Source organism: Colletotrichum lupini, chromosome 1 (assembly GCF_023278565.1).
Source record: "Colletotrichum lupini chromosome 1, complete sequence".
Lineage (NCBI taxonomy): Eukaryota > Fungi > Ascomycota > Sordariomycetes > Glomerellales > Glomerellaceae > Colletotrichum > Colletotrichum lupini.
Genome location: NC_064672.1, coordinates 3,648,088 through 3,673,529, shown reverse-complemented (window position 1 = coordinate 3,673,529; position 25,442 = coordinate 3,648,088). Strand labels below are relative to the sequence as shown.

General features: G+C 49.7%; 8 protein-coding genes across 8 annotated transcripts; 4 read left to right on the top strand and 4 right to left on the bottom strand.

Annotated features, from left to right (window-relative positions):
* Nucleotides 1-2,963: 2,963 nt before the first annotated feature.
* Nucleotides 2,964-3,131, top strand: CLUP02_01053 (uncharacterized protein; the record flags this gene model as incomplete). Its single annotated transcript, XM_049280096.1, has 1 exon — nucleotides 2,964-3,131. A coding segment is annotated over one exon (168 nt), but the record flags the coding sequence as incomplete, so codon positions are not given.
* A 1,307-nt stretch (nucleotides 3,132-4,438) lies between these two features.
* Nucleotides 4,439-4,771, bottom strand: CLUP02_01052 (uncharacterized protein; the record flags this gene model as incomplete). The annotated part of the gene is made up of 2 exons (XM_049280095.1): nucleotides 4,439-4,531; nucleotides 4,697-4,771. The coding sequence occupies 2 exons, from the start codon at nucleotides 4,769-4,771 to the stop codon at nucleotides 4,439-4,441; spliced, it is 168 nt and encodes a 55-aa protein (XP_049136052.1).
* Nucleotides 4,772-4,831: 60 nt separating this feature from the next.
* Nucleotides 4,832-7,639, bottom strand: CLUP02_01051 (PHD-finger domain-containing protein; the record flags this gene model as incomplete). The annotated part of the gene is made up of 5 exons (XM_049280094.1): nucleotides 4,832-4,956; nucleotides 5,017-5,894; nucleotides 5,957-7,278; nucleotides 7,376-7,497; nucleotides 7,567-7,639. The coding sequence occupies 5 exons, from the start codon at nucleotides 7,637-7,639 to the stop codon at nucleotides 4,832-4,834; spliced, it is 2,520 nt and encodes an 839-aa protein (XP_049136051.1).
* A 542-nt stretch (nucleotides 7,640-8,181) lies between these two features.
* On the bottom strand, nucleotides 8,182-9,364 carry CLUP02_01050 (di-trans,poly-cis-decaprenylcistransferase; the record flags this gene model as incomplete). Its single annotated transcript, XM_049280093.1, has 3 exons — nucleotides 8,182-8,776; nucleotides 8,827-9,086; nucleotides 9,143-9,364. 3 exons carry the CDS (start codon nucleotides 9,362-9,364, stop codon nucleotides 8,182-8,184), a joined length of 1,077 nt encoding a protein of 358 aa, XP_049136050.1.
* A 24-nt stretch (nucleotides 9,365-9,388) lies between these two features.
* CLUP02_01049 (UBA domain-containing protein Ucp14) lies at nucleotides 9,389-11,350 on the top strand (the record flags this gene model as incomplete). The annotated part of the gene is made up of 7 exons (XM_049280092.1): nucleotides 9,389-9,397; nucleotides 9,508-9,567; nucleotides 9,640-9,676; nucleotides 9,760-10,178; nucleotides 10,222-10,491; nucleotides 10,546-10,996; nucleotides 11,172-11,350. 7 exons carry the CDS (start codon nucleotides 9,389-9,391, stop codon nucleotides 11,348-11,350), a joined length of 1,425 nt encoding a protein of 474 aa, XP_049136049.1.
* Nucleotides 11,351-12,639: 1,289 nt separating this feature from the next.
* CLUP02_01048 (involucrin repeat protein) lies at nucleotides 12,640-15,584 on the top strand (the record flags this gene model as incomplete). The annotated part of the gene is made up of 2 exons (XM_049280091.1): nucleotides 12,640-15,435; nucleotides 15,492-15,584. 2 exons carry the CDS (start codon nucleotides 12,640-12,642, stop codon nucleotides 15,582-15,584), a joined length of 2,889 nt encoding a protein of 962 aa, XP_049136048.1.
* Nucleotides 15,585-15,820: 236 nt separating this feature from the next.
* CLUP02_01047 (uncharacterized protein) lies at nucleotides 15,821-16,833 on the top strand (the record flags this gene model as incomplete). The annotated part of the gene is made up of 4 exons (XM_049280090.1): nucleotides 15,821-15,916; nucleotides 15,945-16,139; nucleotides 16,259-16,361; nucleotides 16,694-16,833. 4 exons carry the CDS (start codon nucleotides 15,821-15,823, stop codon nucleotides 16,831-16,833), a joined length of 534 nt encoding a protein of 177 aa, XP_049136047.1.
* A 5,766-nt stretch (nucleotides 16,834-22,599) lies between these two features.
* Nucleotides 22,600-25,129, bottom strand: CLUP02_01046 (uncharacterized protein; the record flags this gene model as incomplete). The annotated part of the gene is made up of 12 exons (XM_049280089.1): nucleotides 22,600-22,686; nucleotides 22,798-23,021; nucleotides 23,088-23,166; nucleotides 23,237-23,257; nucleotides 23,349-23,361; nucleotides 23,423-23,713; nucleotides 23,789-23,821; nucleotides 24,124-24,296; nucleotides 24,449-24,571; nucleotides 24,638-24,731; nucleotides 24,798-24,887; nucleotides 25,107-25,129. 12 exons carry the CDS (start codon nucleotides 25,127-25,129, stop codon nucleotides 22,600-22,602), a joined length of 1,251 nt encoding a protein of 416 aa, XP_049136046.1.
* Nucleotides 25,130-25,442: the final 313 nt, after the last annotated feature.

Genomic DNA, 25,442 nt, shown 5'->3' with positions numbered 1-25,442 from the left:
TCCGTCAAAGTCAGAGGGGGTCTTCGCGTACCTGGTGCATGTCTTACCATCTCTGTTGGTTTTGCCAATCGACGAATTATTGGGCAGGCAAGCGGCATAACCTTCCCCAAACTACAAAGTCGCAAGCTCGGGTTTGTCCCACAGTCAAGTTGACAACACATACACAACCTACGAAAAAAAGATGCCTGCCCGCTCGTACCCTCCAGCCAGCCAGCCACTCAGGACCCGTCAAAATTACCCCAGGTTTTCCCCTCAAAAAACTATTCCCATATCGTATCTAAACCAGACCAGACTCGGATGGGAAAGTTATACTACCTTGCCTCGGACAACGGCACACCCTCAAGGCACGCGCCTAAGGTAGCCTCACCACTTAGCCTCAGATCACTTATTCGCCGCCTGCACTCCCCTCAGCTTCACGCCCAACGCAACTACTCCTATGGACAGTCGTGTTCTGAAGCGCCCACCCCATTTTTTGGTTTTCTTTGATTGTCAAGAAAATTTCCCAAAGAGCCAAGAGGTGGGGATGTTTACCCCGGAAAACCACATCCTAGCCCCAAATGAATATGTGACATGTCACAGCCAGGGCAATCTTCTTCCTTTCTGTTTCTACCATGGGGTCGTCGATATTTGTACTCCCCCATTCTTTTTATTCACCGACTTATCGAGGTCACAAAAATAAGGGGGGCCGTTCATCAACTTGTCGAGAAGGGCACATCCTACCTGCCGTACCCTGAGTGAGGTCTGGCCAAATTCGGGCATTGGCGGCGCCGAACCCTAGATGCCAAAGGCCGTTCTGCTCGCCTCTATCTGTGTCTCCTCTCCATAAACTTGATGAAACCAAGGGCCTAGACCGCGTTGACATTTCTCACCTCGAAAGCGAAAGGGAATTATCCCACCGGAGGCCCCCTGCATCACGGTCCTAGGTAGCTTTCCCTCACCGCATTTGCTCGGTCAAAATTGAAAAAAAAAGTCACGATGTCATGCATTTTCCACACCTCTCCTTCCTAACGAGCTCCCTTCCCCTTTTCTCCTCCGGACGAGCAGGCAGGAGGAGCTTCAGGTCCGACGCCCGGCTTAGCTTCCGCGGCGGGAAAACCCACGGGGTATGAAACTCTCGTGGGGCCAAAGCACCGGGGAAGAGCGGCATGAAAGCCAGAACGCAAGAAACCGTCCGAAGAAGAGATACTCGTGCCCGCCCCCACTTTTTTAGGCATTCGGGACTCATCACCCACTAAAGTAGGTACTTTTTAGCCAAACGGCCACGTTAGCTATACGGGTATAATTATCGTAATTTATTTCTATGTAGTGGTTTTTTTCCGGCTTTATAGGCGCAAAAGATCGACCTTAACGGGATTACGCTTTTAAAAGAAATTATATAATACGGTATACTTTTTAATTATATAATATATATAATATACCCTAAGTACGCGCTTAACGTAATATAATAATTTTAATACGAAAATTATTATATAATTCGGGATAAGTAAGCTACCCTCTTCGGTAATAGCGCTAATTAAAAAGGTTAATAATAGAGGTTAGTTATAATAGTTAGTTATAATAATCGGCCGTAATAATTAAAAGCGGCCCTTAACTATAAAGGTTCTAAACTTTAATAGTAACGTAGAGGTTTCTAAAAAAAGGGCTAAATAGGCTAATATTTATTACTTATACTAAAGCTCGTAAAGATTCTTTTTATCCTTATCGTTTTTAATATTACCTAAAGCTACTCTCTATTTAAATTAAATAAATTTACTAAACAAATTTACTTAATAAACTTATTAATATATAAATTACTACTTAAATAGCTAGTTAGATAACTAGTTAAGAGGTTAGTTAGTTAAAACATTACCTCAACGAGAACTTAAAAATACCCGTTAATAAGTCTACCCCTTTCGGGCTAAGTACCCTTAGCTAGCTCGATATTATAACTATTATAATTAACGTAAGTACGCCTAAGGATTAGTAAAATACCTTTTAATAATACGGAATTTAGCTAAGTAATAATACGAATATTATAAATAACTAGGCTAGTACGGACATTAAGATTTAATATATTAACGCTAACTTAGAAATTATACTTTATAAAGCTAAAAATCCCTCCGATATAGGCTATATTATAAATATAAAAGAATATATAAGGGGCCCCTTAACTCTTAATAAAAAGGAGTATATAATATAAGATCTAGTTATTTACGCAGGCTAGTATTAAGAGGTTTTATATATATTAAAGTAAGTATAGCTCGCCCTTTAGATAACTAAAAGCGGGGGAAGGTCGGGAGCTATTTTAATTAGTAATTAGGTATAGAGCGTAATATACCTAGTTTTCCTTAATATGTAATATACGGTACGGCCCCGGCAGATTACTCCGTCGGGGGGATTTATTTCTATATATTATTACTTTTACTACTTTTTATTATAATACCTAAATTTAATATTATTAAAAAGGAGCGTATATAAGTAGCTATTATAGCTATTTATAAAGACTTAGAGTTATTAATTATAATAGCGGCTTAGTAGTATTCTATTTTATATTAGAAGCTTAGTTAGAGTATTTTTAATAAATACTTATTAAAAAGGCGTACTAGTTATGGCTATAAGCTTATTTAGGATTAAGAAAAGACGATTTATAATTATATTAACTATTTAAACTGAATTAACTTATTTATAAAGTACGAGCTAATTATTAGTGCTATTAATTACTTATTTATTAAGTTATAGGACCTAGTAAATATTAATAATACTAAGGACCTACCTCTTTTTTGATTATTAATTCTTAATAAACTAATTAATTTATTAAAAAATATAATTACTTTTTAATTAAAAAAAAAGTACTAAATACTAAGTAGTATAAACTTAAAAATAAAAATATTATTAATTTTTATTTTTTTAAGCTAAAAGAGGTCGTTAATAAGTATAGGATCTAGCTTTTTAAAAAATAGAATATAAATAAAACTAGATTTTAAATAGGGGTTAAGAAATTTAGTATAATTGTTACGAAAAGAAAAAGGGCCTATTACTTCGCCCTTCTAATTAATAAAAAGTTTATTATTATTATAAAAGCTATTTTTACTATTAAAAATTACGTACTAGCTTTTCTAATCCTTAGTAGCTCTGTTTATATAACTAAGTAGTATAGTGTTAAAAAGCTCGAATTTAATACTATTATAAAAGTCTTACTTACTAACTATATAAATAATATAATAACTTTAAATTAAATTAAGTATTTTATTATATATATAAAGGGTCGAACTAGGAGAGCTAAGAAACTATTACTTATAAATAAGTATAGATCTTACTATATTATTAAATTTATTAAGTACTATAATAAATACGATATTATTTTATTTAGATTTTTATTATATAGTATATATATTCTCTAACCTCTCGATATTATAATTTTTTAGCCCCTTAAGTATTATTATACTAAAGTACTTAACTTCGTAATTTAAAAAAGCTATATTAATATTATTAAACTAAAATTCCTTAGCTTTATATAGTCTATTTATAAGGAAGTATTTAAATATTTTATAATTTTTTTAGTATTTAAAAAAACAAGTATTTACTTATATAATTCATAAATTATATTTAAAAAGATTTATAATCGTAGCTATAATTCTTAACTAATTATACTATTTTTTAAGGGCTAGGTTCTTTATTATTTATTATACTTATGACTATTTAAAAACTTTATTATATTACTTAGTATTTATAAAAGGATATAAATATTTTTAATAAAGAGATTTAGTACTTAACTAGCGAGGCTTTTCTATTTAAATAGAATTTCGAGCGGTTTATTTATAAAGTACTTATATCAAACTCTAAGCTTTTTTAAATAAAAAGAGACCTCGGCTTAACTTAACTAGCTTAATAAGTAAATAGAGCTTATAAATAAAGTAAAAATAGTTAGTTATAAACTAAAAGAATTATTATAATAAAGGATAGTTAACGTATAGTTAAATAGAAGTAAGTATTTAAGATTATTAAAATAATAGCTCTTATTAAAGTAATAAATATAAAGATCCGCTTAATTATTAAAAAAGGGGTTTTTTTTAAAAAAAAAAAAAAAAAAGCTAAGAAAATAAAGAATACTAACTAGCTTTAGCCTATATACGTAATTAATAGTTTAGATAATAAGTAGTTATTAAAAAAGAGGTAGTCGAGGCTTATATATAATAATATATAATTAACGATTGTTTACCTATTTAGCTAAGGAGGCCGTTTAGCTAAAAAGTACCTACTTTAGTAAGTGATGAGTCCCGAATGCCTAAAAAAGTGGGGCGGGCACGAGTATGCCTTTTCTCTTCCCCACGAGCCGAGTAATGGGGTTATTTCTCAAGACGTAAGGAATCCTCAATGGCGGGGAAATAAGGTGCTCAAGTCATGGGGAAACGTTTGAACCGTTTTGAGCCGTAGCTCTCAATTATTCGTAGATGCTCGTCTAATCCCCAGCGAAAAAGGGACTGCCGACCGTGGCCAGTTGCAGATGACGGGTTACAAGACAAGAACGCTTTCGACATGACGGGCCAGATTGCTGACTCTGTGTGTCCCAAACAACCCAGTTGAACAACTCCAAAAAGAAAGAAAGACACCGCGCGCCTCTTGCCATCCCAGTAATATGTACTTTTTACTCCATTCCCAAAGGGGCAGCAAGTTTGTATGTGTCTTGAGCCACTTGAATCCATTTCCCACAACGAACCCCCGATGCTTCAAAGGTATCCAGGACATTGCGCCCGACTTCCATGCCAAACGGCAGAATGCAAACCAACGCCATATGGAATGTGGTATATACCACCCCTCAGTTGCCCATTACATTTACTTCGTAACAAACGACTCAGGCGTAAGGGGGCCGTGGCTTGCCCGAGATACTGGGGGAATTTGGCAGCACGTTGTATTTGTGGCTGAGCTTCTTGCCCGACTTTGAAAACTTTTGCAGGCACACCTCGCAATACCATTTCGCTGGTTCGACGTCAGTATACGAGCACCAGCGGTCAACCACAAACGGATATCAAAACTTACAGCTTCCGGTAGGTGCCACCTTGAGGCCTACGCAGTTGAGATGGAACCATTCCCGCTCGCAGTTTGCTGCGTCACAGGCAACCATTTCGCCGTAGCTTACACCTTGACAGTAGCAATACGTCGGCTCATCCTCCGTGTAATCGTAGCTGCGTTTGCCCGCCTGGATCTCCGATTCATCTACATCGTCACTCTCTTCGGGCTGACCCGCTGCCTTGGCAGTCTTTGTGTTAATGACCGCGCTGCTCTTCTTCCGTTTGCTGGCCTTCGTGCCGTCCGTAGTGCGGGCTGACTTAGGCCTTGCTGCCTCCTGGAAGGTCGCCATGGCTGGTGTTGAAGGCTTGCTGGCGCGTCCACTCTTTGTCACTGTCGCAGCGGTGACCGTCTGACCAGTCGGTGCCGGTGTCTCCACTGGCGTCTCCGGCTCCTCCGGCTTCGGTGTTTCCTTCTTTTGCTTCGCCGCCGGAATACTTGGCTTGATGCTCGGTTCAGCCGTATCGGGCTCTTTCTTCGTCGGTTCTGGCACCGGCGGCGCGGAGGGCTCCTTGAACGCAGCTTTTACTTCCGCTGCAGGCTTCGGCAAGACAGGAAGAGGCACCGCTTCGGGTGTCGGTGGAGGCAGGGGTGCCGCGGTCGTGGCCGCTCCGTTAGGCTTGGTTCCTGAAGCAGCCGACGGCGGCCGAGACTGTTTACCGCCTTCCACAGCTGCTTGTTGTGTGGTGCTTTGCTTGGCCCTCGAGGCAGTGGGAGGTTTGGGAGCTGGGGGTACAGGGGTCACAGTCATCGGCGCGGGGGAGCCTCGAGGCAACACTGGGTCAGGGAAGTTGCTCATTACAGGAGACGAAGCAACCGACGGAGACATGCCGGCGGCTCCATTCTTGCTATAAGAGACGTCAGTACATAGTCTTTGACGGCAATTTGTCGCAAACAGAAGGATACAAACCTCTTCTTTGCTTGACCGGTACCCGTCGGCAGTGCCTTTCGCTTCTTCGGACCGCCACCTTCTGGCGCTGGGGTCTCTCTCGGGCTTGTCGTCTTGGCCTTCGAAGCTGTGGCTCCAAAGACGGTGCTCATGGCCCGCTCCGCTGCGTTGTTTCCACTGGGAGTTTTCTCGACTTTGCGCCTCTTGGGTTGCGGCGCGGCTCCGTTCGTGTTGCCATTTGTTGAGATTCCCAAGCCGACGTTGGCAGCAGCTTCAGCTGCCTTGCGCGCCTTGCCACCTCCATGGCCCTTCTTCGTCGGTTCTGGTTTGCTGCGACCTTCAGCGTCGTCAAGTTCGGATTCATGAGGCTGAGCCTGCGTTTTCTGACTCTTCTTAGCTTGGACAGCCTGCTTGCGTGCGTCGCTTCGAGCAGCGGCCTCCTCAGCTAGCTGTTGAGCGGCTGCCGAGATCGCAGCAGCTCCCTCACGCCGTGAGCGCTCAGTATGTGCCGCCTTGGTGGCAGCTCGATTCTCAGGGTATGCCCAATGGGTATCGCTCCCCCACTTCGCCTCGTCGCTAAACTCGTTCTCTACGTGCGGCCAGACATCGTCAATCCGGGCCAGCTGTTTCTGGAGGGCATCGTTCGCGGTCGAGATGACATGGTTTTTCTCTTCCAATGACCCGAGCATCTCCTGAATCTTGTAGGCCGTCTGTCGGAAAAGCTGTCTACGGGGGAAGTTGCTCGGGTCGTAGATGGATGTCGCGTAGGAACCGTCGGTCGAGGGAGCTGGGGGAGGAGCCGGGCCACCCAAAGGGACTCCGCTGGAGCTGTTCTGTGCACTCATTGGGGCCGACGCAGGTGCGACACTGCTGGAAGCATCATTCACTGGTCGGGGCTGTGGAAGAGGGGCATTCATGGCAGCGTCGACGAGCTTGAAGAGCGCATCCTCGGGAGCAAATATTTTGGCATCGACCTCTTTCAGAAGTGTAAAGTGTCGGACGAGCTCTTTCGGGAGGGCCGCAATGGCATCGGAGAAGTAGGATATAGCAGGATAAATGTCGATGGGCTGGTCAGAAGCAGAACCGCCAGCAAGTGAGTCTCGGCCGTTCGCTGATCCTCGAAGGCCAGAGGAGACGCGCGGGGGGTTGGTTCGTGTCTGTCGAACGGGTTGGGACCTCCGACTTGAGGGAGTATCCCCCGACGACGTCTTTGCCGACTTCATCGCGACGTCGATCGGCGTGCCGCAAGGAACGCGCGAGGTCGAATGTCGTAGTGAGAGAGAGCGAGGGTCTGGCGCAGTGACGGACGTAGAGAAACGGGTGCGGTGGGAGGGAAGAGTAAACTTTAGAAGGTTCTCGTGTCAGTGGAAACGAGATTTTTGAAATTTGAGAAAGAATTTGACAATCCTAAGGCATTCTGATCGATATGCAAACCTAGACGGTGTAGAATGCTTGTGGTGAGAGGGGGTAGTGCGCGAGGAAAATGAAGAGCGAGGCCGCGGGATCTTCCATCATCCATCCGACGCACTTTTGGGGACCTATCTGCCGCGGGCGGAGGAGGACTGGCTGGTTGAGTGACCCCATCCGTCACTTAGCGAGTGATTTGGGCCTGAGGCCTGAGCGGAGCTCACCTGAACCTGTCCACCGCCCGCGGTTGGTCCCTTCCCAGTTTCCCATTGGCCCTGTGCCTGGCGCGCCGCGCATTTCAGCCACATTTACTTTGAGACCCAGCGGTAATGAGGAAAAAAAAAAGAGAATGGGAGCCCGCACATCGCGCCTCAAGTCACGTCCGGGGCACTGAGGCCAGTGTTGCGCGCAGCACCTCATTGAACACTGGCAATCCGCTATCAGCCACATCAGCTGCGTCATTCCTGGGGTATCGCTATGTCGGCGCCACAACTTGATAAGTCCAAGTCTGGAGTAGGTAACTATCACTCGATGCGTCCCTTTGTAACATTCCAATTATCATTCCGCCGTTACGTGAACTTTGCCAGAATTTGCAGCTGCACGGGCAACCTCCCTTCCTGCACAATAAGAAGGCGTCGTCTACGAAACATAAAGTTGATGGATATCAATATGGTTTACAAACACTCTCTCGTGGTATCAGGCCCGCCTTCCCTCCTTGCGGTCTCTCAATCATAAGCAAAAGACCTCGAAGCTGGTTCTTTCCAGCCAAACACAACTACCAATAACTAAGAAACGCCTCCCTATGGAAACCCTCGGCCGTTATGTTCAAAGGGACAGGTTCAGGCAAGCTTTCGTGCCTTGGCCATCGCCTGTTTCGGCCGCTCGTCTCTCTCAATCTGCTTCTGCCTCCACTGCCACTCCAGAAGCACAGGCAGAAAGTGCTGCAAATCGAAGTCGGGCCAAAGACACTTCAAAAAGAAGATGTGCGTATCTTGGTGACACTGCCAAAGCATGAAATCGCTGAGTCTCTCTACGCCACTAGTTCTCACAAAGATATCCAGCGGAGGGTTTCCAGCAGTGTACATGTGGTTGTTGAGAGTCTCAGCCGTAATGGTCTCTGGGTTCTTCAGGCGGTGCCCGCTTGCTGCGCCGCTGTGCCTAGGCGGTGAAGGCGAGTCGGGAGGAAGAGTAGTCGACGACGACGCACCATCATCGCCATCTGATCGTGAAGAGGGAGCCGGCGATGTGTCCCGGATGGTCGGAAGGGGCTCCCGGTGCTCCAGTTGCTTCGACATGATCTTTTGCGAAATACGAGCAGCCGGGAAGGGCGTGAACTTGGGCCCAGGGGGCATCATATACTCCTGTACCGTGGATCGCATGGCCGTTGTCATCTCTTCCCGCGAAGTATACGGAAAGCAGATGTTGAGCACATTTCTGACTCTGTCAGCCTGAGATATCTGGAGCGGTAGCTTCTGCCCACTTACTGCTTGTTGTACTTGGTCATGTCAACAGCCCGGTCGACCACCTCCAGAACATCCTTGCGAATCAGATCTCTCTGTCCAAGTACACGCACCGCCGCGCCGTATCGATCCAGGATATCGCCGTGTTTCGTCAGCTGCTCGAGCTTCACCTTGGCCAGCTGCATAAGACCATCCACCTCGTATTGCGGGCGGTTGAAGTTTTCTATGCTGAAGGCGTAGACGGTTACGACTTTGACGCCGCACTTATAACAAATCTCGAGAACCTGTTGTGATGGAAGTCAGCAAGCGCAACACAAGATAGAGCCATGGGAGCGCGCACTCTTGCTAGGGCTTCAAAACCGTGGTGGTGGCCTTCTATCGTCTCCATCTTCCTGCCGCGGGCATACCGCCTGTTGCCATCCATCTCGAATGCGACATGTTGAGGAACCGGTCCTTGCTTCAAGGCCCCGATGAGGAGTTCGCGCAGTTGGTTTATTGCCCACTCGGCAGGCGGCGAACTAAATAGCCATCGAGTGATGTGGTTAATGAATATTTCCGACATGCTGTCTGATCGGGCTCTGGCGCGATGCTCAGCGTAAGGTAGGGAAGAAGAAAAAGTTGTAAATGTGTTGAACTATGCGTTAGGAGGGATTCTCGTTAGGGAAGAAATTAGGAAGAGAATGTAGGACGAATATCTTTCACAAGGATTACAAGAAATCAGTGGTGTCGCTATGTGAGGGTCGCGTCAGATCTGTTGGCAACTTGGTGAAGTGCCTAGAATCTTAAGCTTGGAGTAACGGCAGCGGCGGCGTGTGCCCAGAGCTCTGCGCCTCACAGAAACACGTCGTGACAGGGTTACGCAAGGGACGCAAGGGTGGCACTGAATGGGAAGCTGCCCAGTAATTCGTTGAGCGAATAGCAATCCGGGGATCTGGCGGGTGGGCAAGCCACACTCAGCCCTCCAGCCTCGTCATTGCATGGGAAAGTTTGAACCTGTGGGTCTCGCTCTCTGGGGGTCCACCTCTTTCGTGGCGTCGTCGCAACGCCTGAGGCTGGGGCCATTCCCCTACTGCACGGCTTTAACCAAGGACACACTTGAGGAGGGACAGCACAAGCTGTGCATCAAGCTCCAAGTGGGTTCGGCGACAGCCAAAGAAACCACCTGGCATCAACCATCCTTTGGTCGCCCTTCGCTCTCCGGCACCGCCCGTCGATTCCGACAACACCACGAATTTGCGCAATACTATCAGAACACGATTGAGTCAAGCTCCGTGGCAGCTGGCAAAGAACCCCTCGCAGCAAGGGCGCATTCAAATCGAGCCAGAGCAGGTGCCTCAATCCAAGGGCAAGGGATCGTCCTCATTGCCCCTCCACCAGTTGAGTGTTGCTGAGAAAGCAACCCGGCCTACGATGCAATAGACGTCCAACCACAACATGTCCTTCACGAATGCGCCAGTGACGCGCACCCTCGTTCTTGGCCTTGTGACGAGCTCCATTGCTGCCAGCTTGCTTGACGTCAAGCATTACTTCTACATTGTTGTAGACACCCATTTATGGCGCTATCATCAGTTCTGGCGCCTGCTGGCGTACCAGCTATGCTGCACCAACTCGAGCGAGGTCCTCTTCGCATCAATGACTCTCTACCACTTGAGGGTCGTTGAACAAATATGGGGATCAAGGAAATACGCTGTGAGTGGCTGCAAGGCCTGAGTAGTGGACGGAGTGATGCTGACAGCGCTTTAGTCATTTGTAGCTGTATCAGCTCTCTTCACTGCAGTGATACCTCCTGTTCTACTGTCCATCATACCACGGACATTGACCGCGGGTCTATTCAACTATATGCCAGCCGGCCCTACCCCGATCATCTTCGCTATCCTCGCGCAATATCATGCTGCGATCCCCAATATCTACCGATATCGCGTCGCGGCTTCCGCAGCTCCGCCCACTAACGACCAATTTGTCGGATTGACTTTCTCTGACAAGACGTACCGCTACGCTCTCGCTCTACAGTTGGCACTCTTCCAGTGGCCGGGTTCACTGCTGGGAGCTGCGGTCGGTTGGATTGTGGGACACTCGTGGAGGAACGACTTGCTACCAGTTGCATTGACAAAATGGCGCCTTCCCGGGTGGATGGTCGGAGTCAAGACACCGAGAAGAAGGACAGAATTCGAGGGTCTTCGAAGGCGGTTGGAGGGTGAGGGTTCATCTGCAACCACCTCGGGCGCGCAGGGCCAGGTGGATGGAGACTCAGGACGGAGGAGACCGGCCGGCCAAGATAGGCGGCAAGACTAAGTTAAATAGCCCTAAATAGACACAAAATACCACTTACACTGACGTGAGCTCGCTGCTGAAGCACTGGATGATACCAGGTCTGCGAGAACACTTATTCGGGAGTAGTTTGTTCTGCGTTTCCGAGATTTCACAAAGACTCTCTACCAAGTACCAAGGACCTGCCTTCAACCGTCGGGAGGACATTATGCATTATCTCTCAAGCTATGGCAAATGCAGCAAGACTCCAGTCTGGTCCTGCAAATGGTTAGGAGTATGAGCTGGTGAGGCTCAATCTATCGAATAACCCAGAGGGTCTTGTTCATATAATGTTAATAAACCGATGAACCATTCACAATTCATGGTGGACCTGGGAAGACGGATGGCCATTCTTGGGATGATCAATAATGAGGTGCCCGAAAGAGGTTCGGGCGTTTCTCAAAACGGTTTAGTACGGTGCAATCCTGGCTCCAGATCCTGGCCGTCAAGAAACCCGAAATTACGGTGTAATTCACTCCCAGATTGCACCAGTCTTATGCTGATGCGACGGTTCGGCAACCATCCGCTGAATACAGAATAACGAGGGGTGTTACCGACGCAATCTGGGTACGAAAAGAAAAAAAAAAAGCAAACACCAGGAAGCTTCCACAGCCTCCACAGGTGAAGAAGCAAATGTGAAGAACTTTGTATTTCTCATGGAACACGCAGATGGATGAGGCGGATGCAGCAGTCAGAGATCCTAAAACTAAAAATACGGTCCGCTGACTCTCACTAGCGCGAAATAGTGCAGTACGTACCATCGACCAACGGGCCCATCTGCCAATAGCGTAAATGGAAGGTAGCCGCAGCGACGCAGGGAAAACGGGTAAGGGACGAACCCAGATAAGCTTAGCGCAAGAGCCCCCCCGAAGTGGGAGCTGCGAAGCATCGCCAATTATGAACCATCTGCCAGGGGGCGGGGGGCGCTTTTGCTGCGGTAGTGTCAAATGTGTCTGCCAGACTGCCACCCGCTGCGACAGGTCACCCAACTCAATTTTTGGGACGGCAAACTCAACTGCACCAGCACCTGCACCTGCACACACTGCACCTCGTAGTCGCTCTTGCACAAGCCGATCCACCTCTCGTTCTGGGAGAAAAGGATGTCTATGCCTCGTCGGGGGAAACACTCTCTTTAACCTCGCAACTTTTCCCCCTCGATTACCTTTTGCGAAACGGCTGGTGTTGAATCCGTCTCCGACGACGTCCCCCGTCTCCACGGCGATAGCGACCTCGATACTGTAACAGTGAACAACCCCCTTGCCTCCCTCCAAGGGGTTTCGGCACAAATCCCACGCGCCAGCCACCAGCCACTCTTTGTTCATCCACGCATCGCTGTACCATACCATTATTCCAACGTCCCCGTCCGACGTGTGTGCGAACATACACTTTACCTTAGCCTCCTCGTATCCGTCCGACGAACATGCTTTCCACGGCCGCAACGACATCATAAGCTACCTACGACTCTACGATTCCGCTGTAATATAATGATTTGACGCGACCCGTCCTTTGCTACACATCTGACCCCATATCATGAACGGGTACTCCCCGGGGAGGCCCTCGCCGCCCCGGGCTGCTGGCCCTGGTGGAAGGTCAATAGGTGGGGATGGCCTCAGGAGAGACATTATGAACAACTTTGGAGGGGCGCCTCTGCGCGTGAATCCGGTCAGTCCTCATCACTGGTCTAGCTCGCTTAGTCCAGACGCATCTAACACCGCGCAGACGAATGCCAAACTTCCGCCGAGCTCTGCACTGGTTGATCTCAAGGACCCGATTCAAGTCCACCTATTGACGGAGACGGCGTTAACGGACAGCAAGCAATACCGAATATTGTCGCAGGAGGAAGTGGACGGGCTCAAGAAACAGATTCAATCCTTGAGCTTACGGGTGGAACAAACACGCACGAACCTCGCTATCCAGACCAAGTATCGAGATGCTGCTGTATCCATGGCCAAGCTGTACTCGCAGCCCGAGGCGGGCAAGAGGAGGAGTCTGATGGGCAGTAACCGGAACAGCACGGGGGAGTCTTTGCGTGAGGCCGAGGCGGAACGACAGGCCAGCGAGAAACGAGTCGACGACCTGTCGAACGAACTACGTAGCCTCGAACAGCGCCTGGTTGAATCGCAGAGGGGTCTCCTGGAGCACACCGCCGGCATCCTCCAGCTAACGCATAAGGCATCGAGAAAGCCCGTGAATCAAATCCCCGCCCAGTTGATGAACGGAATACCTGGAAGCCCGGAGAGCTTGTACACCTACTCAAACGGCCGCAATAGTTTAGAGGTCGGGGACGACTCCTTCGACGAAGATGGACTTTTCCAAGATCTGAGCAACATAAGTCCGCCTCGCGGGAAACCCAGAGTTGCTCCGCTTGATATTCCCTCAAAGGCGCCGAGTCGTGAGCAGGATACCCAGCTACGGGAGGAGGCTGATAAGCTGAGGGAAGAGAACGCAAAACTACGCGCGCAAGCCGACGCGTTGAACAGCCTTCGGGAAGAGAATAGCCAGCTTCAGGCGCAAACTGATGCCTTAAGCGGCGAGATTGATTCTCTCAAAAAGGAGAACGCACAACGCCTACAGTCCGTTTCTGATGCGGAACGGAAGCTAACGACATACAACCAAACTTTACGAGACGTAATTATAAACTTTAATCCGGCCAAGAACGGAGGCTTCAGCGAACCTCCCTCACTAGTAGTGGAAGGGCCAGCCGATCCTGGCGCTACACTGGGAAGCCAATTCGAGTACCTGGAGGCAGGTCTGTCGACTGTACGCCAGGAACAAGAGCTTCAAGGACAGTCGAGTAGTACTCTGCAGGACGCGGAGGCTGCTGCTGCTCAGGCATCTATCGCTCTCACGCAGGCAGAAGGCCGTCTCGAGGATGTAAACCAGAAAATGCGGGATCTTCTTGTCGGAGTTGACCCAAGCTACCCCGAAGTTCCGGACTCTGGCATCGACGCGCAGTTCGAGTGGCTCCAGAACGCTCTAACTGTTGTGGAAGAGGAGATGAAGAAGAATGCCAGCAAGTCGGCTGTCAAGAAGCAAGACGACGAGCAGGCTGAGGTCGTACTGATGGGCCTGTGGGAGATCATCCAGACTGGTTTCGCAAGCATCCAGCAGCAGAAAGCAGACCGCCGCCGTACACGTATGGAGCAGGGCAGATCTGACAACGATGATGACATGTCTGGAGACGAAGCTGTCGATACATCAGAGCCTTACTCGTTGTCGGCATTCTCTACAAAGGTCCAGTGGCTCTACAGCCAAGCCACGAGTCTCAAGGAGCAGAAGTCCGTTCTCAAGCGCCAGATCAAGCAGCAGCGAGAGTTGAACAACAAGTCCGACTCGCAAAAGGATGAGGAGCTGAAGACTAAGCAAGACCAACTCGACCAGCTTCGATCAGCCCAGATGCGAGCTGAGGAAGAGAAGGCACTCGAGCTTACGCTCAAGCAGGACCAGTTGGACCAGCTTAGGTCACTGCTCGAACGGTCCGAGGAAGAGGTTGCTGAGGCTCAGGAGAAGCTCGCCAAGGCGCAAAAGGAGGCAGAGGTCGCCACCACTACGCGCATGGCCAATGAGTCCATCAGTGCCAAATCCCAAGATGAGATCAGGGAGCGTGATGCCAAGATCGCATCTCTGGAGGCAAGCAGCAAGGAGGCCCAGACGACACTTGCCAGTCTCAATACGAACGTTCAGGACATGAACAGCAAGCTGAGCAAGGCCAATGAAGAAGTGGCGCTCTTGACGACGAGGCTGGCTGGAGCTGAGAAAGCCGCAGTCGAAAAGCAGCAAGAGGCTGCAGCCAAGGACAAGGAGGTCAAGGAGAAGGAGGAAGAGATTGAACGTTTCAATATGATGATTGTCGAGCTCAAGACGGAGCTGACGATTGCACAAGCCGAGCTCGATGGTGCCTACGGCTCTCGTAAGGAGAGGGCCAACCAGGCTGCGGCTGTTAAGAGCACCGTCGAGGTGACCCAGCTCAAGGCAGAGGTCGACAGGCTGAAGGAGGAGCTCGCTTCGACACTCAAGGAGCTGGAGAACATCACGGCCGAGACGATTAATGCCGAAAGGGAGAAGTTTGAGGTCGAGACTAAGCTTGATGACGCGCTTGCAGTCAAGTCGAGCCTCGAGGGCGAGATCAGCTCATTGAAGGATCAGCTTGACGCCGAGGTCAACAACTCGAGGTCCAAGATGTCGAAGCTGCAGGAGGAGCTTGACGACGCGCGTCTCAAGGTGACCCCAGGCACTGGCGCTCGTGGTGCTGGCGCATCGATGCTCAGCGAACAGTTCCGTACTACAATGAGAGAGGAGAGGAAGAAGTTCCAAGAGGACATGAGGGTATGTTATCCAGCCTTTGCCGATCTGATTACAATTTATACTAACTATGTAACCAGGAGGAGCAAGCTAAGAGGAGAAGACTCGAGGAAGAGCTGCAAAAGATACGGAAGACACAAGGCCCTGGACGGAGCCCCTTGAGCCCGCGATGAAGACTGCCACAACGAACCCCTCGTTCCAACAAGAACAACCAACAATAATATGAGTTATCGCACATCTATCTATTCTCCACGACGTACCGCATTTCAACTTATCACACCCTCGTCCGTTGCAATTATGTACCACTAGCACGAATCCGCGTCGCCTCGTCTTCGTTTTCTATTTTTTTTTTTTTTTTTGCATAGCGGGATCATAGACAAGAGGAGACAGAAAAGGGGGAAGTGGAAACATGTTATTCTCCTTTGGGGGTTGGATACTAGTACCTATTGTTATTTGCTATTCCGGCACGCCTCTAGACGGGTTATGTCGAAGGTACCTCTGGATGGTCTGTTGTCCGACTTTGCTGTGAAAAGACCTTATTCTTGTATAACCAAGGTTTGCTGTTTTTTCTGGATACCAAGGAAGAAAGGGGGGAGAGCAGGCGTAGTGTGAAGAATGATAGTGAGGAGAAAAATACCAAGTTACAAAGTTGTGGAATATCATCGTATCATCCTGTCATATCCTCTGCCTCGCAACTGTCGCTTGATAGCCTAACTGGTACAGTCGGCGTAGATCGTGAACAGCAGTAGGTTGTCATGACAAAGTATCGGGATCACGCAAGCGAGTATGCTGTCAAGTGATAGTATCGGGACTAACACACGGTGGGAAATGGCATCTAAGGCAATAGCCACTCGGTCAAGCTATCAGCTCAGATCAACATGCTAACCGTCTCCTCCTCTACTCGATCCTGAACACGTCTTTTGGCTACTCCAAACCTCAAGTGTCCGATGGTTCGCAGCCATGTTTGCATCAAAGCAACCCCGTCGTGTCGACACATCACCAAAAGGCTACAATCATCTCGGCCGAGGATCGATTCGAGCCCCCCCCCCCCCCCCCCCCCCCCCCCCCCCCCCCCCCCCCCCCCCCCACCCCCAACCCAACCCACCACACCACCCGACACCCCCACCCAAACCACACTACCCAACCGCGTCGCCCACCTCACCCCCCGCCGCCCCCCACCCCCCCCCCCCCCCCCCCCCCCCCCCTCCTCACATTTCCAACTCGTCAAACGGACCAAGACTTGGAGAAATCCTCTCTTGCCGTGAAAAGCCTCATAACGTAGCCCATGGGATGGTTGTCCTTCTGACGGATTGCTCCGCCTCCCACCTCGTATCACAGCGCGCATCCACGAGGCCGATTCATATCCGTCAAGCCCATCGCTCTCATTACAACATCCCCCAGAACCTCCAGAGAAAACCATAGGACATTGGATATTCCGCCGTCGTAAACAAAAGAGAGTGATGCTGCACCTCCCAACCGGTTCCGGTCAAAGGGTAACATCGACAATCCCTCCCTTTGATGAAAGGGCCCCCATCTCGGGTCTATGTATAATGAGCCAGCCCTGCCAGGTGACATTGGGCGTGGGGATGGGCGGTCACCCTCGTAGATGACCGAAAAGCGTATGCGTCAGCTTCACTGAAAGGGCACCTTGCTCATTTCACGGCTCTTTTCGAACAAAAAAAAAAAGTCTGGGCCTCAACCATGATCCCGACCGCGGCTCAACGTTGGAACGCAGAGGTGCGGTTGTCACCGCAAAAAGCCGGAACGTCACGCTGGGTGGACGTTGTTGTCTCGAACAGGGTCGAGAGGCCGAGATCGACACTTTGCTGATCTCTACCATTTCTTTGACATATTAAATGGATCACAGGACTTTTCGACCCTCCCACTCCTACAGTCCTACCTAAGCTCCCCTGGCACGGTCCTTTAACAGGTATGCAGTACGACCTCGTAGAATTGGCACATATGAATAGCGAACTTGGGTTGAGTTTCGCGAGTGACGAACCACCGCCCACTATTTAACTCCATCGTTTTGTATTACTAGAGGATTACCGTAGTATATATAGACGCTACCCTGCCCTCGAATTCCGTACTATTTAACCTTAACCCTTTTTATAAGTTACTTATCCTTTCCTCTATTCTACCCTCTCCCTCGTTAAAGGATTACTAGAATTATAGTTTCGATAGCTTATTAATAAGCTAATATTATTATTTAAAAATAAGTAACTTATGCTCGTATATAAGCGCTAGGAGTTTTATTATTACGGAAATAGTAATAAATATACTAGAGTATTTAAAAGAGCTTTTTAATAGATTTTTAATACTATTTAAAGCTATAGTCCTCGAGTTATAAAAAAAAGCCGAGGCGCTATATTAATACGGCCCTATTTATCTTGTTAATATTAATAATAGTCTTTTTAATATAAAATATATTACTAATACTTTACGGCCGCGTTACTACGCTTCGTAAATCGTACTTAATATTAATAAGGATTTTAATATTATTTTTTAATTCGTCTCTTAGTTTTTTTATTAAGGCCGTTATTATAAAGTTAGTTTAGTTATTAATATTTTAATAAGTATTTTAACTTAACTTAGAGGCTCTTATAACCCTTAAAAAGAGATTTTTAAAGGACTTATAATTAAACTTTTTATTTATTATAAGTAAAGTTATTATAGTTAAAGCTATAGCGTTACGAACCTTAATAATAAGTAATTAATAATATAATTATCTTTCTCTTATAATAAGCTTAAAAAAGTATCTTAATTTAAGTACTAAGTAGGTACTATACTATTTTATTAAAACTATATTCTTATATTTATAACTTAGAAAGAATTAACTTTCTTCGATAATAAGGTACTTAGACGAACTACCGCCCCCTACGATCTCATTTCTTCTCCCCCCCAAACAATAGAACAAGCAAGCAAGCATTACCAAAACAGAACGAGAAAAGAGCGCGACCTAGAGCAGATCCTATAAGATTCTTCAAGGGATCTGCGCGGTCTTCGACCGACTACAAGGCCACAAAGGCTCTAGGTCGCCTTTTGGTCGTTCCATTTTTGTGAACGACCTAGACAGAAAAGACAGAAAAAGAAAGAAAAAACAAAGATCGGCCCATGGCCGACTTGGTTGGACTCAGTTGGTGAGAGCCAAGAGACTTGGTCAGCTCGACAGGCAAAGAAGTTGTCTGGCATAGCTCGGAGCCCAACCCATGCATCCTTTGTCTCTTTGACTGCACAAGCCGATTTGGGCACTGACAGTGCCCTCACCCTCCCAAATGAAATTTTATAGGTGCGTTTCCACGCCGCTTTGGCATCGAAATTTGGTGGGGAGGCAATGGTGTCGCCGATCTTCATTGTCCAGTTACCTTGCGGAGCTGTAAAGTGGCGGGGGGGGCCACTGGCCTAAACCGGACGATTGGCAATCTTTGATTGGAGATGCCGCTTAAATAGTGTAATCCAGGGTGGCCACGAGCAGCAAAGGCAAGTGGCTGGCAGCGCTGACTTGGTGGAAGACTGTTCCTCTGTTAGGCCTTTCCTTTGGGGGGAAAGATGTAGTCGTGATGCGTGGTGGCAACTCTGCGTGGCCGCTTGACATTTGCTCCACGTCGAGAAGCGGTAAGTGCAAATCTTGCTGCCAAATTGGAGCGGTGATCATGGCAGGTGAGGTTGCCATGCAGTCTGGCTGTATTATGGGAACAATATCCATAACGACAGGAACAACAAGTTCATACATCACCTCACGTGTCCGTATGAGACGTGGGTTTGGCGGTGCGGCTAGAGCGCAAGGACTTCACCGCCCTGGGCTTACCCGCATCGCAGGAGGAAACACCTTCTTTTTAGTTCAGACCTGCGGTTCCAGACTCACGAGTTACAAGACCCTGTTGAAACCAACTATCAGCAAGCGAGAGAGACTGCTGAAGAATTGTGGTCATGGCAGAGTCTTTGGGGTCCGTAATCTCGTGTGCGTGGTGGATTCAGCGAAACGAGTCGCAGCAGGCCAAGGCGAATCCACCGAATCGTTGTATCGCTTTGAGCAACGCATTGGTGGCTGGCACACGTAGTGTATTCGTAGGGCTTCGATGGAAGAAGCTGAAGCTGAAGCGAATGCTACTCAATAACAAAATATGGAGACGGGCAACCCATCCACTTTGAACCCACAGAGGCGGAGTCACCGATGCTGGCTCGAGAACGGCGTATGGAAGTCTGAGATGCTTCTTCGTCAGGGGGTTGAGCCTTCTAGAAGCCACGGAAAAGACGGGTAAAAGAGGAGGGACCACCATTCGGCCCAGATCCCGCTGTGATGTGATTTGAAACGGTTGATGCTGGAAGGTTAGTGCTCTGAGAGAGTGGGTGAAGCAGGGCAGGGCCGTCGATGAGGAGAGACGAGACATCGACTGGGCACGGAAGACAGGCGCGCTTCGGGAAAGGCCAGGGGCACGGTCCGGACGTTGACCAGCAGAGGCCCTTCTCTTCGGCCCAGGATGCGACAAGAGGCATGGCGACAGAGTCAGCGACGTGTACGAGCTTTGTGTAGTGTGGGTGTGCCTGTGTGCGTCTGACTTGTCACGGCTGGCTCATTGTAGAGGGCTCAAACAAGCCTGGGTTGTCGAAGCAGTGCGTCTTCTGGGCGCGCACGATTCCTAAACGTGGTCCAACGACAGATCAAGGACGATCAATCCGAAGGTTTTGGGACGGTGTGGTCAAGGTGAGTTGTCATCAATCAGCGTTTGCCACAGCTTTGCTGCGTTGCTAGCCTCGCCGTTGACTCCCGAAATTCCAATCTGGGCCGGGATCGGAACGGGGACTAATAAAGCGGACTAGGTGGGTGATTTAGTTTGCGTTGCTTTGCGTTGCGTTGCGTTTCCTTGCGTTGCGAGCGGAAACAATGTGTGGAAATCCCATTCAGAGGCCAAGCTGCAAGCTGCAAGCTGCAAAAGCTAGCGGGTTGCAGCATGACCGTGATATCGCCGCTGCATCGTCACGCCCACCAAAGGATTGGACACGGGAGTCAAACTGTGTGTCGGTCGTCTGAAAGCGCTATAGTGTAATACAATGTGAATGTGTCCACAAGGCAGAGGAGAACGCTGTGGTCGGGGCATGCCTGGTGCTCTCTGGAAGCGGGCCGAGTCATGGGCGTATCATCCTTTATATTGTCAACAAGGCGGCGTCCAGACGATAGCCCGTGGCGGGAGTTGGTCGAAAACCTTGCTAATGAGAGGGCTACGGAGCAGGACTGCCGCGTTGTGTGGCATCATGGTCAAAGGGCTGCATGATTTGTCGCACAAGACGCACAACAAGCTCGCAACTGGGTTGCATGAGATGTTGCGAGGATGTAATGCCAATCGTACTCTTGTAGGCAGGTCGAAACGAGCCAGCAGCAAAAGGCTACGCCACAGCGTATGAGAATGCAAGCAAACGGCGACTTTGAACTACCCAACCATCTCGAGCGGCGGCCGTATCGAGAGTTTTCAGTGATAGAAGAGCCTTGGGCATCTCAGATGCATCAACGAATAAGCCCCGGTGTGATGTGCTGATGGCGTAGTTGGGACCGATGGGATCTGCCAAGGAGTCTGGTTGGCGCCTCGGGCACCTTTCTAGGTGAAAGTGGTGAGGGTGTGTATTAATGGCACTCTCAAGCTTTGGGCCGGGGTTGGCACAATGTGGCCAGGCCTGCTGAAACCTAGAGTCTTATTTTCCATTCTCGGTGTATGGCGGCAAACGGCAGACAGGTGAAGGGAAGACATGTTGGTAGCCGCTGGACTGTGTCTTCCTAGTCTTAACTCTGGGCATTACGGTCGCTAGATATTGTGTTTGATTGAAGGTCTAAGACCATTGAGGTACGGATAGTGAGGACGATCCTGCAGGCCGGTGCTCACGCAAATTACTCCGCGGACGCATTCTGCGATGATGGAAGTAACGTTGGGCTTGGTCGCAGCAATGCAGCTCAAACTTGGACGCCGATGGTCGAATTCTGACCATACACTGCAAAGCCGGACCACTGAAACCAGAGGGTGGCCATGGATCGAGTGGTGTGAGCTGTGCAGCCTCATTCTCAGCAGAAGTCGTGCGAGGATGACCCTCGCCCACGAGCAGCCGCGGTTCCCGGTCTGTAGACCCCTGGAGGGCTCCATCAACCACATGGCAAGACGAGGCAGAGGGGATGGAGGGTTCGCCATGGCCGAGGCGTCGAGGTTGACGCGTAGCTCCGCACGCACACGGCCATTGTTGAAAAAGGAGATTGTCGAGTGTCGACGTCAGAAGTTGATTGACTCGTACCTGGTGGAGGATGGGCGTTGGTGGCTCAGGCAAGACTCAAGAGTCAGCCAGCGGCAATTTTAGATGCAGAGCTGATTCTGAACCGGGTATTCGTACCCTAAGGTGGACGGTTGTAGGAAGATGAGATGATCTCAGCTCATCGACGCCTCGGCCATCCATCTATCCATCCATCTGCATGCATGGAACAGGAACTTGGAAGTCAAAGTCTTTGTGGTCTGCGGAGGTGAAGTCGGTACGGGCACTCGACTGTCGTCATTGTCGACTGCCAACCTGCGACTTTCAGATTCTCTGCCGGCCGCCGTTCGTCCTGTTCTCCCCCGGAACTTGGAAGACTCTTTGCGAGAGCCGAGAAGCCAGGGCCACCTTGAGGTCGGAGAGCGGGCGACAAAGAGGACCAGGGGCGGGCGAGCACCATTGATCACGCATGGAGCAATGCCGTCGCGGACATGAAGCGTGCAGGTCTGAGTATCGGGCAGTGGCCGGCGTCTCGAGACTCTGAAATTATCCAAACTATCGCATCCCGTGCGCCGTTGGCGTTTGGACCAAAGTGACGGGCGCCCCGGGGACTGAAAGGGACGGTTGCACATATTCCCGGGGCACCGTCTAGACCAAAGCCCTAGCAGCATCAGACGACGGCGGACAATGAGGCGTTCGCCTCGCCGTCGGCCACTTTCCCAGTGGCTCCGATATCTCGGCCGCTTGCACCCAAGGACGGGTTAATTAGCATCCACACCCCGCGGGTCAGGCGCCTCGATGCAGATCCAAGACCGGTTGGTGGACGATTCATATCCATAGTCTTAGGCGTTGGCAACAAGGAGAATAGAAAAAAAGGGGGGCGAGAGGGTCGCATAAGGCTACCGGTCCGTATTTATGTTTCCAATATCGTGAGAGGCGAGAAAGACTCGTGAGAGATCAATCAAGAGAAGCATGAAAGAGCAACGGCTGGTTGGCATAGAGTCCTCCGTACTCCGCAAGCCATCGAGTGTGTGTCTGCTTCGACTGGAGTGGCTGCTTGTCACTAGACTCATCGTAACGTCAAGTTAACGATGAGTCGAGGGAACCTGCGGGTATCGTAACCGGTTTAGATATCGCATGCATCTGCAGCGGCACTGTTGGCTGGATGCAGTAGGACGTTGTTCGTTTGAGCAGTATGAATAATGTGATCAAATCTGTGCGAGCCTCGTGTACGTGGGGATCGGAGGGCATCTCCAGTCGGGTCAAAGTTGTATAGGTATTCGTAACCACATGCATGTAGGAGCAGACGACGATGACGGCTCCGAAGCGAGGAGACGAATTGATTGCGAAGGCGATCAGCAGGACGGCTTTGTTGGTGGCTGGTTGCATCTGAAGTGGACGAGGCCGGTGGATCGTGGATCGCAACTAGATGGATCCAATCTTACTGCCAGCGGGAAGGGAACAACGGCCACTCGCTGCTAGGTTGCCTCTTGCCTTCCGCGAGGCGAATCCTGCCTCGTGGTTCTAGGAGCATGCGGCTTGGGATTGATGGGGTTGATGATGAAGTGTACCAAGTATGCTTCGTACTCTGTACTCTGTGGTTGTACCGTGTGTCCTTGTCACGGAGTCAGGGGTTTCCGGGAAGGGTCGGTTTGCGGTCCGGCGTCCTGCTCTAGCCTAGCTTGCCTACCTTATTAGCTGTGAACTTGTGAAGAATAGCTGAAAGGAACATTGTATGGACGGTGAGATGACCATTGAGGCTAGCTCCGAGGTTTAGAACTAAAGGGCCGGGTTGATGATGGCAAGTGGAGGCGGAACAGAGTTTGAAGATTCCGTGATGTCGAATTTCTTTGTTGCGCAAGCAGAAATTGATATTCGTACTCCGCAGTGCCGTACACAGGAGACATAGTGTACGTAGGTAGTGCGGAATAGAGACAGCATCTGGGACGGATGAGTGGAACGGGAGCCGTAGACGGAGCGCATTCCGTATCCGTCGAGCGCCGTTGCAGCCACACGACCGCCTGGCGTAGGTAAATTTCTTCGCAAGGCAGGAACGGCAAGTAGCCGTACCCTGGAGTTAGAAGTCACCTGCACTCTCAGGTACCGTTACCTTCCTGCTTAGTGCTCTCCCGCCATCTTCCACAACCTGACTGCGTCCCATGGTAGGTGGCTTGCGCCCCTAGCTGATGAGGTAAAGCAAGACGGAAGAGCTACCTATCTTACTGTGTGGGCACACCGTAAAGCCAGCCGAGGTACGTATTGTGTTCCAAGGCGACGGTCATCGTCACCAATGACCGGGGGGGGGGGGGGGGGCGCGGGGCGGGGGGAGGGAAGGAAGGGGGTGGGTGGGGTCATCCCCGGGGGTGGGAGGCGCGGAGCGGGGGGGCTGGTGGGGGTGGGTGGGGGGGGCGGGGGGGGGGGGGGGAGGGGGGGGGGGGGGGGGGGGGGGGGGGGGGGGCCGAAGTTTGGAGTCTAAACCACGCCTTGTCTGAGATGGGCACCTCGAGGCCCTTGAGTAGGAGTTTATGGCTCAAGCCAATATCCCATAGTGGTGTTCCGGCTCCGAAATCAAAGTCCAGGTATGGAGGCCGGCCGCAGGGTCCGTAGCGAGGCACGCTGGGCTGGTAAAGGGACGGTCCATAGATGAGTGAGTCCTGTAGCGGCTCTCATCAGAGACTTGGTTTGACGCAGATGTGATGCAGGGACGAGAAGAGAGGAATGGAGAGGTTCGAGTGAGTCTAGACCTGCCGGTCTCGATTGGAGGGCTCAAACAATAGGGCAACTAATACGGATGAGCGCTCCGCACGCGAGTCTGAGATGCTGGTTCATGGGCCTGCGGCCTGTTCCCGCTCCCAGGAACAAGGCTGGTGAGCTTCGAGTCGTGAGTCGTGATTGTCTTGAGATGGCACCGGCCTTGCCTGGTCAAGCCCTGTGGATGAAATGTGCAATGGCAATGCACTTTTGTATTATTCAGCCATTGAATATTAATCTTCACTCCAACAGGTACGCAATACCTTGTACCGTGCGGAGCCATGGTCTCTCCTCCCACCAAGTCTACTGCAGCATATGGCCCGTGGAGAAGGGAGGAACTGCAGCATGGGAGGCATTGATTTGTTTCTAGCAGATGGCTTTTGTCTCCCTGATTAATCCCCGACCCAATTAATTCAAAATAGCGACTGCAAAGCCCCAGCAGCGCGATGCAACGCTTCGGCCGAGCATGCAGGATTTCGTAATTGTCGTCATTACTATGGGTTCCTGATGAGGATCTGTTGGTCAGCCTGTCATGCTGCGCGGACAATAATTATTAAGTAGTCTTTTGTCGTATTAATCTGAAGGTGGCGGCTTGCTTTATGTTCAGAGCGTCCGAGGCGACCGTGATATAGAAATTGTCAAATTGTCATCTCGGATTCGTTCGACCCGCCTCACGCTAGCGATGGCCTAATTCACTATCCCCTTGATTGCACGTTGTCAGCCGCCTCTTCCACATGTTGGAGTCTGGCATGAGTGAAATATGTCATGAGTATGTCGAGTCTCGAGTCTCGAGTGTCTCGGGTTGTGTTAGCTCGCCAACTGCGTACCTATCACTTGGATGATTGTAAGTGTGCCCTGAGCTCACCTCACCTCACCTCACCTTCCCTTTTCTCTCTTACACACAGTCTCGAGTCTCTTGGTCTCACTCTCACCTCGAACCCACCTGGGAGATTCAGGCAGGGTATCAGGTGTGCGTAGCGAGGACAGCAAGGCCGGTAATAAGCTGACCCTGGCAGATCCCACAAGGCTCCTCCTTTCGTGTCGTCTGC